Source organism: Electrophorus electricus, chromosome 1 (genome assembly GCF_013358815.1).
Source record: "Electrophorus electricus isolate fEleEle1 chromosome 1, fEleEle1.pri, whole genome shotgun sequence".
Taxonomy (NCBI): Eukaryota; Metazoa; Chordata; class Actinopteri; order Gymnotiformes; family Gymnotidae; genus Electrophorus; species Electrophorus electricus.
Genome location: NC_049535.1, coordinates 3,905,254 through 3,919,188, shown reverse-complemented (window position 1 = coordinate 3,919,188; position 13,935 = coordinate 3,905,254). Strand labels below are relative to the sequence as shown.

Below are 13,935 nucleotides of genomic sequence, written 5' to 3'. Positions count from 1 at the left end.
AAGGCCTGAAAAGCAAACTTTCCTTGCAGTGAAGATTATAGACTGGAAAACAAGGAGTTTCTGTCCCGTCTTAGGCAAATGGCACAACTCTTCTTGTGAAAACAGTGAATGTGAGCTAACCTCATTAGGAAAATGACAGGAGACACTCAAACTACATGCAAAGTCTGATTTAACTTGTCTTAACCTAAGGTCTGACTTCTAGATTTGAAGTTAAGAAATATGCCAAGTAATTTGTAGACAGAAAATTAATTAAAATGTAAGAATTTTTGCTAAACTCAGTCATGAACCTGCATGAGCAAAAAATGGTTAATGAATGTGTAACCATACAAATGAAGTAATTAACACAAAGAACACCATCATCTCGTAAAGACAGGCCATGACCATGGCTGCGTCTGATGTGTGCTACTCTTCTATGTCTTGTAACACCAATATATAGCAAAAGTGGTGTAAATGTGGCACAGTAAGGAACTGAAGATGGAAGCGCTGGGTGTTCCTGGGTAAGCGATTTTTGGATGGGTCTTGGCAGCGACGCAGCGCCGTGGCGAGTCCAAACATCGCGAGAACTCCTTCAGGCAGTGGGAAGACTTAGTCCGCCGTATTTATAACGTGAGCCACCATGGCGGGACTGCTGAAGGTAAATAGTCCTCCTCTAAATTATTTTATTAACATTAACACAACTCTGCTGCAGCCGTATCAAAAAGAAAAAAAACATTACGATACAGCAATTATAACTATACAGCAATCATAACTATGTAACGTATGACACGTTTAACATCAAACGTTATTCAGTCTTCCACAGAATGCTGCACATGGCACAGCGAAATATACGGAAGCTTCGCGCTAGCCAGATAACTTTTTCTTTCTGCTCTGTCTCTGTCTCTCAACCTTTCACGAACGTACATAAATGCTATTTGTCTAGTTAGATGGTGTCCCCATCGTTTTGCGTAATCCGGTGAGATTTATCTCAATGACCCCGGTCTATTCTTCTATGCTTGCACCCGCACGTAATCCACCAGTATTGCGCAATTAAGACCCCCAGATTAGTACCAGAGTACTATCCCACTACTTGAGATATTTGTGAGCGTTGACACAAAGAAATCTATAGACCTGTTGACATCAAGATAAAGAAACGCTCTGTATGGGCAGGAATGGACAGTAGTTTAAAGAAGTTTAAAGAAGAGTGCTTTGTGCTGTTATAGGGTTGCGACAAATGCTAAATTAAGGATCTCAGTAGTAATTGAATGACATGGTTGGTTGTTGATAATAGTTTTCTTGACAGACTGCATCTGTTATTTTCTCCAATTTTTATTCCAGGTTAGCCCACTTTGATAATACTGTTAAACGATATCCATGCTCATATCATGTGACAGACTGCAGTGCAGCAGTGCATGCACTGTTGAAAACAGTATAAGACATTTGAAAGTGTGTCACTGCATATCCTGCCCAGATCATCCAGCTGGTCTTTTGCTTTGCACAGGAGCGACTGAAGGAGGCAGTAAAGATCGTGGGGTGTGGTGGTGCCCTCTTCCTGGGCTATCTCACCATCAGCGGGGACGAGCACTTCTATGCGGCCACTCTGATGCCCGCCTTGCGGAGGCTGGTTGCCCCGGAGACAGCCCACGTCATGAGCGTGCGCCTTCTTGGCCTCGGGCTGGTGCCCCGAAACCGTTACCAGGATCCTGCCTCACTGGTCAGTGCCCGGAGTACTCTGCTTTGCTTGGGTTTCTTTGGAACCTAATTGTGTTAATTGACATTGGAATGCTTGTTATGCTTTATACTAACCCTGGATCGTATACCATAAAACACTGTACGTGGGACTATGGTGTACCACAATGTAGAGTTCCGTATTGCTACCTTTACTCGTTCATCTGTTACTTGCTATAACTGTGATTATAAGCATCTGTAGATTTAGATGTCGTACACTGAAGCTATGTTGTACATTGAAGCTGTCTGAGATAGTGAGCCTAATACTACCCAGACATGATTCCCATTGTTGCAAGACAGTGCTGCTCTGTGCATGTTTTGCTTGCCACTTTTGTTTGGCCAGGAGGTGAGCGTGATGGGTCAGCGGTTCAGGAACCCCGTGGGCATAGCAGCAGGATTTGACAAGCATGCGGAGGCAGTCGATGCCCTCTACCAGCTGGGCTTTGGCTTCGTGGAGGTGGGCACGGTCACGCCTCAGCCCCAGGAGGGCAACCCCAAGCCCCGCTTGTTTAGACTGGAGGCTGACCAGGCGGTCATTAACAGGTGTGCGTTAGGGCTGCTATCCAGTCCTCAAAACATGACATCATGAGAGAATCTGGGACCTTGCCTGGGAAGTATTGTTTTACAGCTAGGCAGTGTAATCCAGTGTGTCAGGTTCAGCTGTACCGTCTTTTTCTTCTAACACCATTTTGCTTGTTTGTTTGTTTCATTTTTGCTTTAATGGCCAGTTGATGGCAGATGGGAAATTCTACCAGATATGCTGAGGGGCACAAGCTTGTTCCTTGTGATGGGCCTCTGTGCAAAACAGAGAACCCCTGTGGCTATTGCACATATCATGAAAACTGGTGCTGGAATACTGCATGCGGGACTGCATGAGCTGTAACTTACCTCATGAAATCCGTTATTATGCTTTCTCAGGCCTAAAGCTCTGCTGAAGTGATTGTGTACTCTGTCAAGTGACTATACAGTTTCTGTAAATGAGTTGCAGTCTTTGTTCAGCTTGTTTCAAAATTGACCTGGCGGAATTAGTAACATCTGCTGGCACTTCACTCTGACATACAGACAAGTATGGAGAATGTAAACACAAAATATGGGTCTGTGCTGTATGACTTGTGTTAAAATTCACAGTTGGGAATTGCTTTGGCATGTGTCTCACACTGGTATCAAAGGATCCGGCAGGGTCCTCCTAGGGAATTAAAAGACGCTGGGCACGCTCTCGTCAACGTAAGAGTTCAGTGTCACTGCTGAGGGTTTTGAATGGCAAATCCGTTTTTAGGTACGCATACTGCGTAACATTCATTATACACCCTCTCCTGTGGTATTTTGACACCTTTCTCTGAGAACAGCTACTGACGGCTTGTATTCCTTGCTTTGCACTTTTACAGTCATTGTACTGATGCCGTAGTAATTGAGCATGATTCTTAATTCAGGGAGGATTCCAGAGGATTCCATCCCCTGCCCATGTTTTTGTAGCAGTCAAAACCAATTACTGTCATTTTAGACTGATGGGAAAGATGTCAGCTAGGTTACGGATTAATAGTCGACTACCAAATCTCACAGTTTCCTAAAGCATACAAGATAAAAAACACAACCTGAGAGTAATGTGAGCCAAATGGTGTCAGATGTGAGACAGTTTGCCTTGAGAATGATATGCTTCATATTTGATTCTGAAATACTTTTAATTTGTCTTTGAAGGATGCTTTAGTAATTTGATCAACCTAATGTTAAAGGTTTTTAAAGTTGATTTGAAAATTTTGAAGGTTACCGCATATCAGACTTCACTGGTTGGTATTAAATTAGCCTTAATAACAAATTGACAGTGTGTGTGTGTTTGTGTGTGTTTCAGATATGGGTTCAACAGCTCTGGCATTTTGGCCGTTTATGAAAAATTAAAAGCCAGAGAAGACGTTCAGTCAGAACTCACAAAAGGTAAACCTGACTATGTGTCCCGTCCTCTGGCCTTGCACATGGTAGATGATTTTACAGTTGCAATTTGTTCTTTGCTGTGAAACCCTGACAAATGTTGACATGAAATGGAAACACATGGTAATCCAGGAATTCCATTTTCCCACTTGAACGGCGGTGTTATAGGACCTGCTAAGAAAAGTGAGCTCTTGCTAACGCCTGTCACACACATACACCCCCACACACACCCTGCTTTTTCTGCAGCTGTTTGAGGAAGTGTCGAGGGTGCTGGCGCCCCGCTCTGCAACAGGGTCGTTTAAGGACGTGTTGACTGTGCTGTTGCTATGGTGGCCCCACCGTGACTGGGTTGTTTGTGCTCCCTCAGCAGGCAAGCCACTTGGCATCAACCTCGGCAAGAACAAGCTGTCTACTGACGCCGTGGCCGATTACCTGGAGGGGGTGCGGGCTCTCGGCCCTCTGGCCGACTACCTGGTGGTGAACGTCAGCAGCCCTAACACCCCTGGCCTCAGAAATCTACAGGGCAAGGAAGAACTGCACCATCTGCTGGCCAAGGTAGAGCAGACTTCCGAAGCCAATGGCTTTGTGCTGCAGTTGGGAGTTGGTTGGTTTCCTTCTCCTCACTGAGTGTTAGTGTTCCTTGTTATTGTTCTCGTGATGTATTCTATTTTTATGTAATCTGGAATGCATTTTCAAAGCAGTTTAGTTGGTGAAAGGTTCTTTTGTGATGTATTTGTGTGTGTGTGTGTGTGTGTGTGTGGGCGGGCACAGGTCCTGAAAGAGCGAGACTCTCTGCAAGGGACACGACGACCACTAGTAATGGTAAAGATTGCACCTGATCTTTCTGAACAGGACAAGCAGGACATTGCTGAAGTCATCACAGAGGTCAGTTATAAACATGCTCTATACTTAGTTATATAGCAAGTAGTTATACAGATGGAATGCATCCAATAATGATTATTTTAAACTAACATTAGTTTCTACCTTGGTGGTTTGTAATGTAGGATGACTGTAATGATGTTAATAGTGACAAAGATTACTAATTATTTTGAATCTAGCATGTTCAAATTTTCCCTGTTAAAAATTGCTGTTCAGGTCTATTAACAACCCAACAGGCATATTTATTAGCTAGCAAGCTAAGTAACATTTTAACATATCAGTGATTTATTGGATTCTTCAGTAAAGCTTTTTGGGGAAAAACCTGTAGTATAATTAGGTGTTATCTGGTATAAAAGTTTTTATGAGTGTCAGCTCCCCATTGTTTAAATCCACATAAACAAGAAGACAATGTACTCTGTATAAGACAGTGTACTCTGCATAATATACTAAACAAAGATCTCTTAAGACATGAAATTACACACTGTGTTGACTTGCTTACCTTTGTCTGTTAGCTTGACGTGGATGGTTTAATAGTCTCCAACACCACCGTGTCCAGACCGGACAGCCTGCAGGACCCCAACAAGACGGAGGCCGGGGGGCTGAGCGGCCTGCCCCTCAGGGAGCTGTCCACACGCACAGTACGGGAGATGTACGCCCTGACTAAAGGTAAAAACAAAAACGTGCCCTCCTGAGGGTCCACGAGGCCCAGCATGCACTGCGCCTCGCCGACGACTCTAAATGCTTGCCTGCAGGGAAGGTGCCTATAGTTGGAGTGGGCGGAGTAGCCAGCGGACGAGACGCCCTGGAGAAGATCCGCGCTGGAGCCTCTCTGGTGCAGCTCTACACAGCACTGGTGTTCCACGGCCATCCGGTCGTCAGCAAGATCAAGAGGGAACTGCATGAGCTCTTAATGTGAGCGTTCTTGCCGTTGATTCGCCGATATTCTTCCAGTACTTTACACTGGTCAAAAAACTTTTTTTTGTCTCACAAACTAAAATAGTTGAAACGTATGATATATTTATTATGAATTTGAATCTGTTTTCAGGCATGGTTTAGTGTGTGTGTGTGTGTGTGTGTGTGTGTGTGTGTGTGTATGTATGTATGTATGTGTATATATATATATATATATATATATATATATATATATATATATATATATATATATATATATATATATATATATATATATATATAATGTATTTATATTACATATATAAGTATATATTACCTATTCATGAGTAAGGGTGTTATTACACTTAAAATATGTACAAACCTACTTCTTAATTATAAGTCAGCTGTCACTTGACCCGTGAGGCACTGTGTGGTTTCTGCAGGGCACAAGGCTTCAGTAGTGTGTCGGAAGCAGTGGGCGCCGATCACAGGGCTTGTGAAGGTGGAGCTTCATCGTACACTCCCGAGAAGGACATTGCTCGTCCACGTCCTGATCCCATGGGAAAGCCAGAAAGCTAGGCTCCAGGGCGGTCTGGAAGGGAATGACTCTGGCTACAGTTAGATGCCAACTACCCGAACTGGAACTGACTGTCATTAGCTGGTCTCGTTTGCTGGTTCGTCACATAGTCTTGGGCTGATGTGACTGCATTCCATTTTGGTCTTGGTATAGTGACTGACGGCTACACAGACTTAAAGGAATACATCATCTGCGTAGGTGTCGGGGGGGATGGTTTTGATCTAATGTGACTGCCTGTCTAAACAATCAGCTCTGCGTTAATTCAAGTACTGGCTGCAGTAGAGCCTGTTCAGGTGGAAGGGAGATGACTGGCAGGGATTTGAGCCTGCTATATCAGGATGCGTCTTAGAAATGTTCAAATAATTTTGAGGTTATAGAATTGCTAAGTAATGTCAGGACTACCTTCTTACCAAAAAAAAAAAAAGACAAATGTTGAACAAATATTAAATGTGGTTTGTAGTCATATATTACAGCCACAATTCACATGGGTACCAATTAATTGTGCACACACATTTCTCTGTTAAGATATGATGTCATTGTTACTGGTACATAGAAATGTATTTAGATAAAGTGCAGAACATTTTAAAGCACAGAAATGTGTCTATTCTAATAAATTATGTCTTGCTTATGTTTCAAAACCTCCTCAACTGTTGATTATATACCAGTTCAAATGTGAGGAGGAACTTTTCCACAGGCTTGCTTACGTAGATCTAAAAGCAGTTTTCATTTTTCTTTCCCCTGTCCATCTACTGTGTGAGTGTTTATTTAAGACTCTCTACATACAATTGTAACCAACTGAGAAAATTGTTATTGTTAAAATTTGGTTGGGTCAGTTTTAGGAAGACGTTTCCTATTTTTTCTTCTCTTTTTTCTTCCCAATCCACAGCTACTCCCATCACTTTGCTAAGCATCACTCTCATCAGCTACTGTTTTTCACGTCCTGTATGGGAAGAGCCAGGTAGGTTGGTAGACAGGGCACACACAGACACATCACCATCCAACAACTCCCTGACGGAAATGGATGAAAAGGGTAAGGTGTGTATCTCACAGGTGGACACAGTGATGATAGTAAATCTGTGTATATATGTATACTGGGGTTGAATAAGAGCTGAGGAGGTGACCTCAGGCTTTTTTAGTATTTTTTTACCAAAAAATATAAATAATGGTGTATATAGGCTTACTTGGAAACCATGTTGTAGAACTGATCAACTGTATTTTCCTAAACAGTTTGAATTTTGGCATCCTGCAGCGTTTGTCCAGATAAAATCGGCGGCGCATTTTGATAATACCCCCTCTATGTTCCAGTGTGCCCCGTTCAGTGCTGTGACATCGGGGAGCAGTGAAAGCAGAGCTCTCGCAGGCTTCAGTTCATCTGCTCATCTCCTCAGCAGACCTCATGCCTGTGCAGGAGCCTCAGGGCTATGTCAGAGGGCTAGTAATCAGCAGCGTAAGAGCTGCGCCCCGGTGTTCACTGGGTAATTGGATGTCATCCATGCTGGGAGTATATACTGTCACATACGTCCTGGAGGAGCTCTTGCATCCCTGGCCGTGGCTGCCTGCACTGCTTTTGACTGGAGGGCACCTGCTGATGCGCCAGCAAATGTGCACTGGCACGGATCCACTCTCGAGCTCTCGCGCCGAACCCCAAACTTGGGCGACTTGGACCCAGGCGAGATTCTCAGATCTTGATTGAGTATCTGTCAGATGCAACGTGCACCACGTAGACAAGGGCTGGAATGCCATCCCAATTCTCTCAGCCTCTCCCCTCTGTCTTGAATCATGCAGAAGACAATGGATCTCGTTCTTGTCATGGATCCTCCACCCAGCTGAAATGGAGGACACAGGTCTATGAAGCTTGTGAACAGGTCTCTTATGTTTGACTGATGCTTACTGCTAGCAGGGAGATTGAAACAGTGAGAGAAGAACACAAGAAGTGTTCCTTCATTTGAGTTAAAGATGTACAGTTGTATTAAATGTAATAAAATTTATTTGAGTATCAAGAATGAAAGTAAAACATAAATATAAATCGTACATATAAACATACACATACAAAACATGCATACGGGATATATAGAATGAGTGCTCAGATTTTTAAGGTTATTTTACTTGGGACAGACAGTGGAATCAGAGATTTTTCTGTGAGGACAACTGCTATTCTTAATTATCAAAAGTAAAATGTATCTCTTCATTCAAAATACAGTCATGGCCAAAGGTTTTGAGACTGATACAAATTTTGGTTTTCACAAAGTTTACTGCCTGTTTTTTTTTTTAGATCCTTTTGTCAGATGTTTATATGGTGTAGTGAAGTACAATTATAAGCATTTCATACAGTTTTAACCTATGCATCTAGTCTTAATATTTAGTGTTGACCCTTCTTTTTTAAGACTTCTGCCATTCTCCTTGGCCTGTGGTCAGTCCTCAAAAAGAGGGTGGACAAACAAAAACTTTGATCAACTCCAAGCACTGATCAGGCAAGATTTTGCCCAGTAGCTGATATTCAGCATGCCAAGGTGAATTGCAGACGTCTTTGCTTTAAACTGCATGTATTTGCCAATAAAAAGTCAAACAACTTATGAAATGCTTGTAATCGTACTTCACTATATACCATATAAACATCTGATAAAAACTGAGGCAGTAAACTTTATGAAAAACAAAATTTGTTTCAGTCTCAAAACCTTTGGCCACGACTGTATGTATTTCACCGTGCCATTCTCTTTATGTTCCTATTTCACCCAGGCCAGTGAGCCCAGCCAGATTAAAGGAGCCAAACAGGAAACCCCCACCTTCTCTTACCCTTCCTGCCTGACATTTACCGGAACACCTCCAGACAATGTGCATGCATAGACAAAGTCAGTGTAAAGCTATTCCATATGACAGATTTTTCATCACGTTTTATAAAGGATAGCATGTCTGGTGCAGTCCCAAAATGGTAGCCAGTGAACTACAGCAGAAGAGCGAAAGTGTCTTCTACTGAGTCATGTGACAATAGCTCTGTGGATAGCTTAGCTTCCAGCCTAAGGGTGGATAGTGAAAGTCACTATCTCATGAGTACATGTAAACTTATGTTTTTCACTTTGCCATTGACTATATGAAAAGTAAAGCAAGAACAATTACTTTATGGTTTGCGCATTTTGCTCAGGATGTGTTTGAACCAACACATCGTGTTGTCTAATAATAACGCTAAAGTAGGAGACATGTTGACATCAATCATCTCTGCCCTGAGGCTTCTTGGCGTCGTGTCTCAAACACATGGAGCGCATTGTGGAGAAGCACGTTGAAGCCAGATAGCTGGGAACATGGCTGGCCTGAAGGCGGGTGCTAGCTGACTCCGTGGGCGATGAAGCGTGCGCTGTTCTTGTTCGCCTGGACCCATGATGACATAATCCCCTGCATGCCTGTCAGCCTTGTGGGTCTTGACCAGAGGTAGCAGCTCGGAGCATACTAGACTATCCATGTTGATTTAACAAGACCACTGGCTGTAGAGAGAAAGGGAGCCAGAGATGCAAAGAAAAGGGGGTGCTAATCAGGTGCTGGGAACATTTCGGAGCATTTACATTTGTAAAAATTCTTACATTTGTACTTATCCTGACTAGAATGGAGTTGATATAGTTTCAGCTTTAATTGCATCTGCTTAGTATCCCCCAAAGCAGTTCACTCAGTTATCCTGAGTGATGTTTCAGAGTTTGTGCTCTGGAGCATTCAAAGATCAAACAGGACAGATATCTAAGATAGCAAACTGGTAGCACGCCATACTCTGTGTATGACATAATCTGTGTCATACTCTCATATATGTTGTAGTTTATTTATTTACATTTATTTAAATACATATGGTTCACAACAATAAATACATTTTTGCATTTTATTTTGAAATGTTTTACAGAAGGGATGAAGAGTTACAGCAGACAGCTGCAGGTGTTGCTGGTGACAGATTCTTCTGGTGACAGCATGTTAGTGTAAGACCGAATGAAAAGTCTTCAGTACCGGACTGCTCACTGACCCTTGACGGCTCACCAGTCTCACCTTGAGCATTGCGCACTACGCACTGACACTCTAACATTATACTATGATCTTAACAGTACAGGCTTGGCGAATTAGTGCACAAAATATTAACCCACTACTTCGTTTCGTAGTAACAGGAACGTAGTCCTGTCCTGCGGCTCACGTGCCTCACTCCAGCACTGTGTGCACTCCAGTGAGAGTTCGGATTATGGAGCCCGAGTCTTAATAAGTATGAAGGCTCCATTGGTACAGTTTGTTTCCAGCTGTATTAGTACTGGACGCTTGTGAGCTGTTTCATTATCTGGCAATTACCATCTCGCAAATGTGCCAGGAAAGCCAGCTGAAAGATCGGGAGAGGATTATAACAGTGCTGGGGTCATGAAATTAGAAACAGGCTCTCCTTGGCAAACCATGACTGTGAGTACAGTGAAGTGCAGGCAAGCGTTCAGTGTACAGACTATTTGGAGATGTTTGGTTACAAGGTCATTGAAAGCTTGTCGAGTGATTGATGGCCATCTTAGCCTGCCAGGGTGCTGACTTCAGTTCAGCTAGCCTGTCCTGTTTTAACTTCTGCCTGTACCTACGAGTTGATGGTTAAGGGAGTAATCTGTGTGGCAAGTGTATGAGAATCAGAAGGTGTCAGAGGGCCCCTTCTCTCTGAGGACACCCAGTCCTTGCACACTTACCATGGGGTAAGTCACCCAGTGCTCATGCCCTACGCACTCACCTCCCCCTTAATTTGTTATACTGATGAAATATTCAGCTTATTTTTCCATGAGGTTTTTAAAAAATTATTATTATTTCTTTCTGTGCGCCCAATTTTTCTGGGAACTGAGAGGCCAGAGATAGGCCACATTAAATTATTATACTTTCCTGGATGTGGTTAATCTGCCAATCATGCTGAGAGTATTTAATGTGCAAATTGGTATAGTAAATCATTTTTGCAAGATAAATAATGGTCTGTTCTTTGCCTAAGATTCAAAACCAGATTTAGATCACTGACAGAAGTGCTTGTGCATTCATTTATAGACATACTGAATATAAAAGCCATTGTGAGTGGGCCTTTCTGAGACAGATGTCCTTGCCTACTGCAATTTCAGCTCTATGCAAATTGTTTAGCAGTTAACCTACTAAGTCTGTGCCCTTGGAAGAGTTAGCATTGAGTCTTCTGTTTCATTTTGAGAGGCTCTGCCTATATTCTGTAAATGTCCTCACAGGAAGGAAAATGTTCCTCTCTTGCTCTCTTGGTGTTGTATCTTTGTGTATTACAGTTACATTTATTTCTTTTCGTTTGTTTATTATATGAATCTTCCACTTATTTTTAAGATTCAGTCCACATTGATGAAATTATAGCTCCAAGGCCTCTCTGCATTCTCATCCTAATCATTTCCAGCTGAGCATGCCTAAACCCAATGACTCACGCGTCTTGGTTATTATGGTTGTTTATGTTTGCAGCTCTGACGAGGGGTGTGGGGGTGTGGTGTGGTTAGGGGTTAGTGCGAGTGACTGTCTGCCCTGCAGCAAGTCTGTGATGCTGCCACTGTTGCCTGTAAATACAAGTGATTCAAGGCCACAGGTGGCCTGCGTTCAATTGTATCTTCCCTTAAGAGATCCCAAACTGAATATGGACTATAAAAAGACAAAGACTGCGGGAAAAAAGGTGTTGACTGCATCTTGAACTGTCTCCTTGCCAACGGCGTTGCTGTTTCACGTATTTGTTTGTGAATGGGATAAAAGCAGGCGAAAGTGACAGCCGTTACATCATGCTACTGTGACCCGACACAGTTGGGGAAGCAAACAATACGGACCAATAAGATTCTCTCCTACATACAAACGTTGCGCTGACTCAAAGCATGAGGCAATTCTTTCAGGCCAATTATGCGTATAGAAACATGTCATTGCCAGTGTGCCCACTGCAAAATTTTAAAGTGAAAACACATCTGTAAAAATTCAGTAGTAGGAGTAGCCACAAGATATACAGCAGTGAAACTTAGATGATGTTTAGGCTTAAGTTTCAAAGTTTGATGAACCTCTGAATCAGCAGTGTTGCATGTTATTGGGTTTCCTTATTTGTTTCTGAATTTCTATGGCCTTTCTTGCTCTCTGTTGTCTCCCACTTCTTGCTCAGTGCTGTCCTTCACAGAGTACCTTCCTTTAACCCCGTTGCGATGGGAATGGCTGCATATGCCTGCAGGTTTGATGTGTTTCATAGGACTGCAGTGATGAGTACTCTTCGTCTTGTCTCCTCAACCAGGCTCGCTATTGTCCTTGTGTCTCCCTCTCCCTGGGACGCTGCGTTTGAACTCCTCAAGGTTCTTCTCATCATTAGTCCTGAACTGGCATGATCTGAGGTAAGACTCACAGCTATTTAAGTAGCTTCTTGCTATGAATGCATTTCTTTATATGCACACATCAGGGCATGTCTGGCATCTGTATATGCGTTCTTTACGCTCCTAGAAGAAGCATACATACTGACTAAATGCGATATCTGGAACATATCATATGCACTGAATATTTTATACCAGGAAGATAGAATTTGTATTACATTCGCATCGGGGGCATCAAAGAAATCGTGTTCCAGTTACTGTTGTTTTGTTGTTGGCTAATGTTGAAGTAACCAACTGGGAGGTCACCTACTGGGACAGAATGTGAAGAAACTGTCCAAATCAAATCATACAATTCACTTACATTGCCCAATTACATTCAGTAGCCCATGTAGCATGCATTACATGTTGTCTGCACTGTACTGTGCATACACACCTTCAGTATTGTATTCTTAGACACAACAAGTAAAACGTTGAATCCTGAGGTGGTTAAAGTAACCCGAGATACTTTAGTCCTGCAGCTCAGACAGAAGACGGAACACAGAAGCACTGGGCTGCCAGATGATCTGTCTCGTAATATTAGCTTCAGTGAATATGCTGAGAAAACAGCATTTGAAAACATATTTATTAAAAAAAAAAAAACTGAAATCATCAGCTAATGAACAATGCAACACTAAGAAAATGCATTATGGTGTTCTGAGTATAGATCACAGCAAAAATACTCAGGCAATGTTTATCACGTTAGTTAAACCTTTTTGTTGCATCCACAGAAAATTAACTGCAGCTAGATTTAGATTAAGCATAAAGTTTCAATGGGTGTGGAATTTTTTTTAGTTTGCTAGTGTTTCATCATAACAGAAATTTGTGGTTTTGTTTAATGATATTAACGCATTTTGAAAATGTAACAGTTTACTGGTTTGTAATAGAAAGAATTACATTATAAAAATTATTTCATATGCAGCAGATTTGCAAAGGAGATGACCTGAATGTACTGTAGACCAGAGTCAATGGTCCTTGATTTTCAGCCCAAACTTGTCTTTTTGGTTGAACATTTCTGTGTTCTATGACATACTACAGTCCCCAAAGAGAGTTGCCTGTTGGAATTTAGGCTAATCAGCTAAGCACTGTCTACTATGTCAATCTGTTAGTGGAAGAGTAAAACAACACTAATTTACAGGAAAGCATTTTGGCTGCACTAGTGGTAAATAAATACAAATGCCATTTGTGTAATAAGACAACTATCTTTCTGCTTCTGAAAACAGAATCCTGAGAGGCTTCTGTCAACAATGATCTGAATAACCAGTGCATCTCTACAGATAAGAAGCCACACACTTTCACAAGTCCAAAACAGAAAATCAGAAAAACAGATAAAAAATGTGCCCTTAATGATATCTTAAAAAATTAAAAAATCCACTCCTAAAGGGCAGAATAAAGTGCAAAATCTAATCTTTTTAAAATGCTGCCTCTGCCAAATTGTTGATCATCAAGTATGGCACGACTCTTTAGATTTAAATAATAAAATCTAGGCCATGGCACAGTTTAGATCGCTTTTGGTCCCTGAAGTACATGGTATTCCTGAAAAGCACTCTGACGTTCTCTTGAGCGGGAACCCAGCAGACAGAGATGGAGGCGGCGACG

General features: G+C 42.2%; 1 protein-coding gene and 2 long non-coding RNA genes across 4 annotated transcripts; 2 read left to right on the top strand and 1 right to left on the bottom strand.

Moving 5' to 3' along the window:
- Positions 1 to 578: 578 nt before the first annotated feature.
- On the top strand, positions 579 to 6,612 carry dhodh (dihydroorotate dehydrogenase). Of its 2 annotated transcripts, none has more exons than XM_027012557.2 (9): positions 579 to 634; positions 1,478 to 1,690; positions 2,048 to 2,247; positions 3,551 to 3,633; positions 3,998 to 4,182; positions 4,399 to 4,512; positions 5,019 to 5,172; positions 5,259 to 5,418; positions 5,841 to 6,612. In XM_027012557.2, the coding sequence occupies exons 1-9, from the start codon at positions 617 to 619 to the stop codon at positions 5,974 to 5,976; spliced, it is 1,263 nt and encodes a 420-aa protein (XP_026868358.2). In that variant the 5' UTR covers positions 579 to 616; the 3' UTR covers positions 5,977 to 6,612. The 2 variants fall into 2 exon arrangements, with proteins under 2 accessions (XP_026868358.2, XP_026868350.2); XM_027012549.2 differs by having other exon boundaries at positions 3,995 to 4,182.
- On the bottom strand, positions 6,195 to 8,803 carry LOC118242270. The gene is made up of 2 exons (XR_004776730.1): positions 8,768 to 8,803; positions 6,195 to 7,800 (listed from the first exon to the last, which is right to left on the bottom strand). It is a non-coding gene; the product is annotated as an uncharacterized LOC118242270 (long non-coding RNA).
- Positions 8,804 to 9,139: 336 nt separating this feature from the next.
- LOC113578600 lies at positions 9,140 to 13,641 on the top strand. The gene is made up of 4 exons (XR_003410776.2): positions 9,140 to 9,397; positions 9,855 to 9,927; positions 12,228 to 12,324; positions 13,560 to 13,641. It is a non-coding gene; the product is annotated as an uncharacterized LOC113578600 (long non-coding RNA).
- Positions 13,642 to 13,935: the final 294 nt, after the last annotated feature.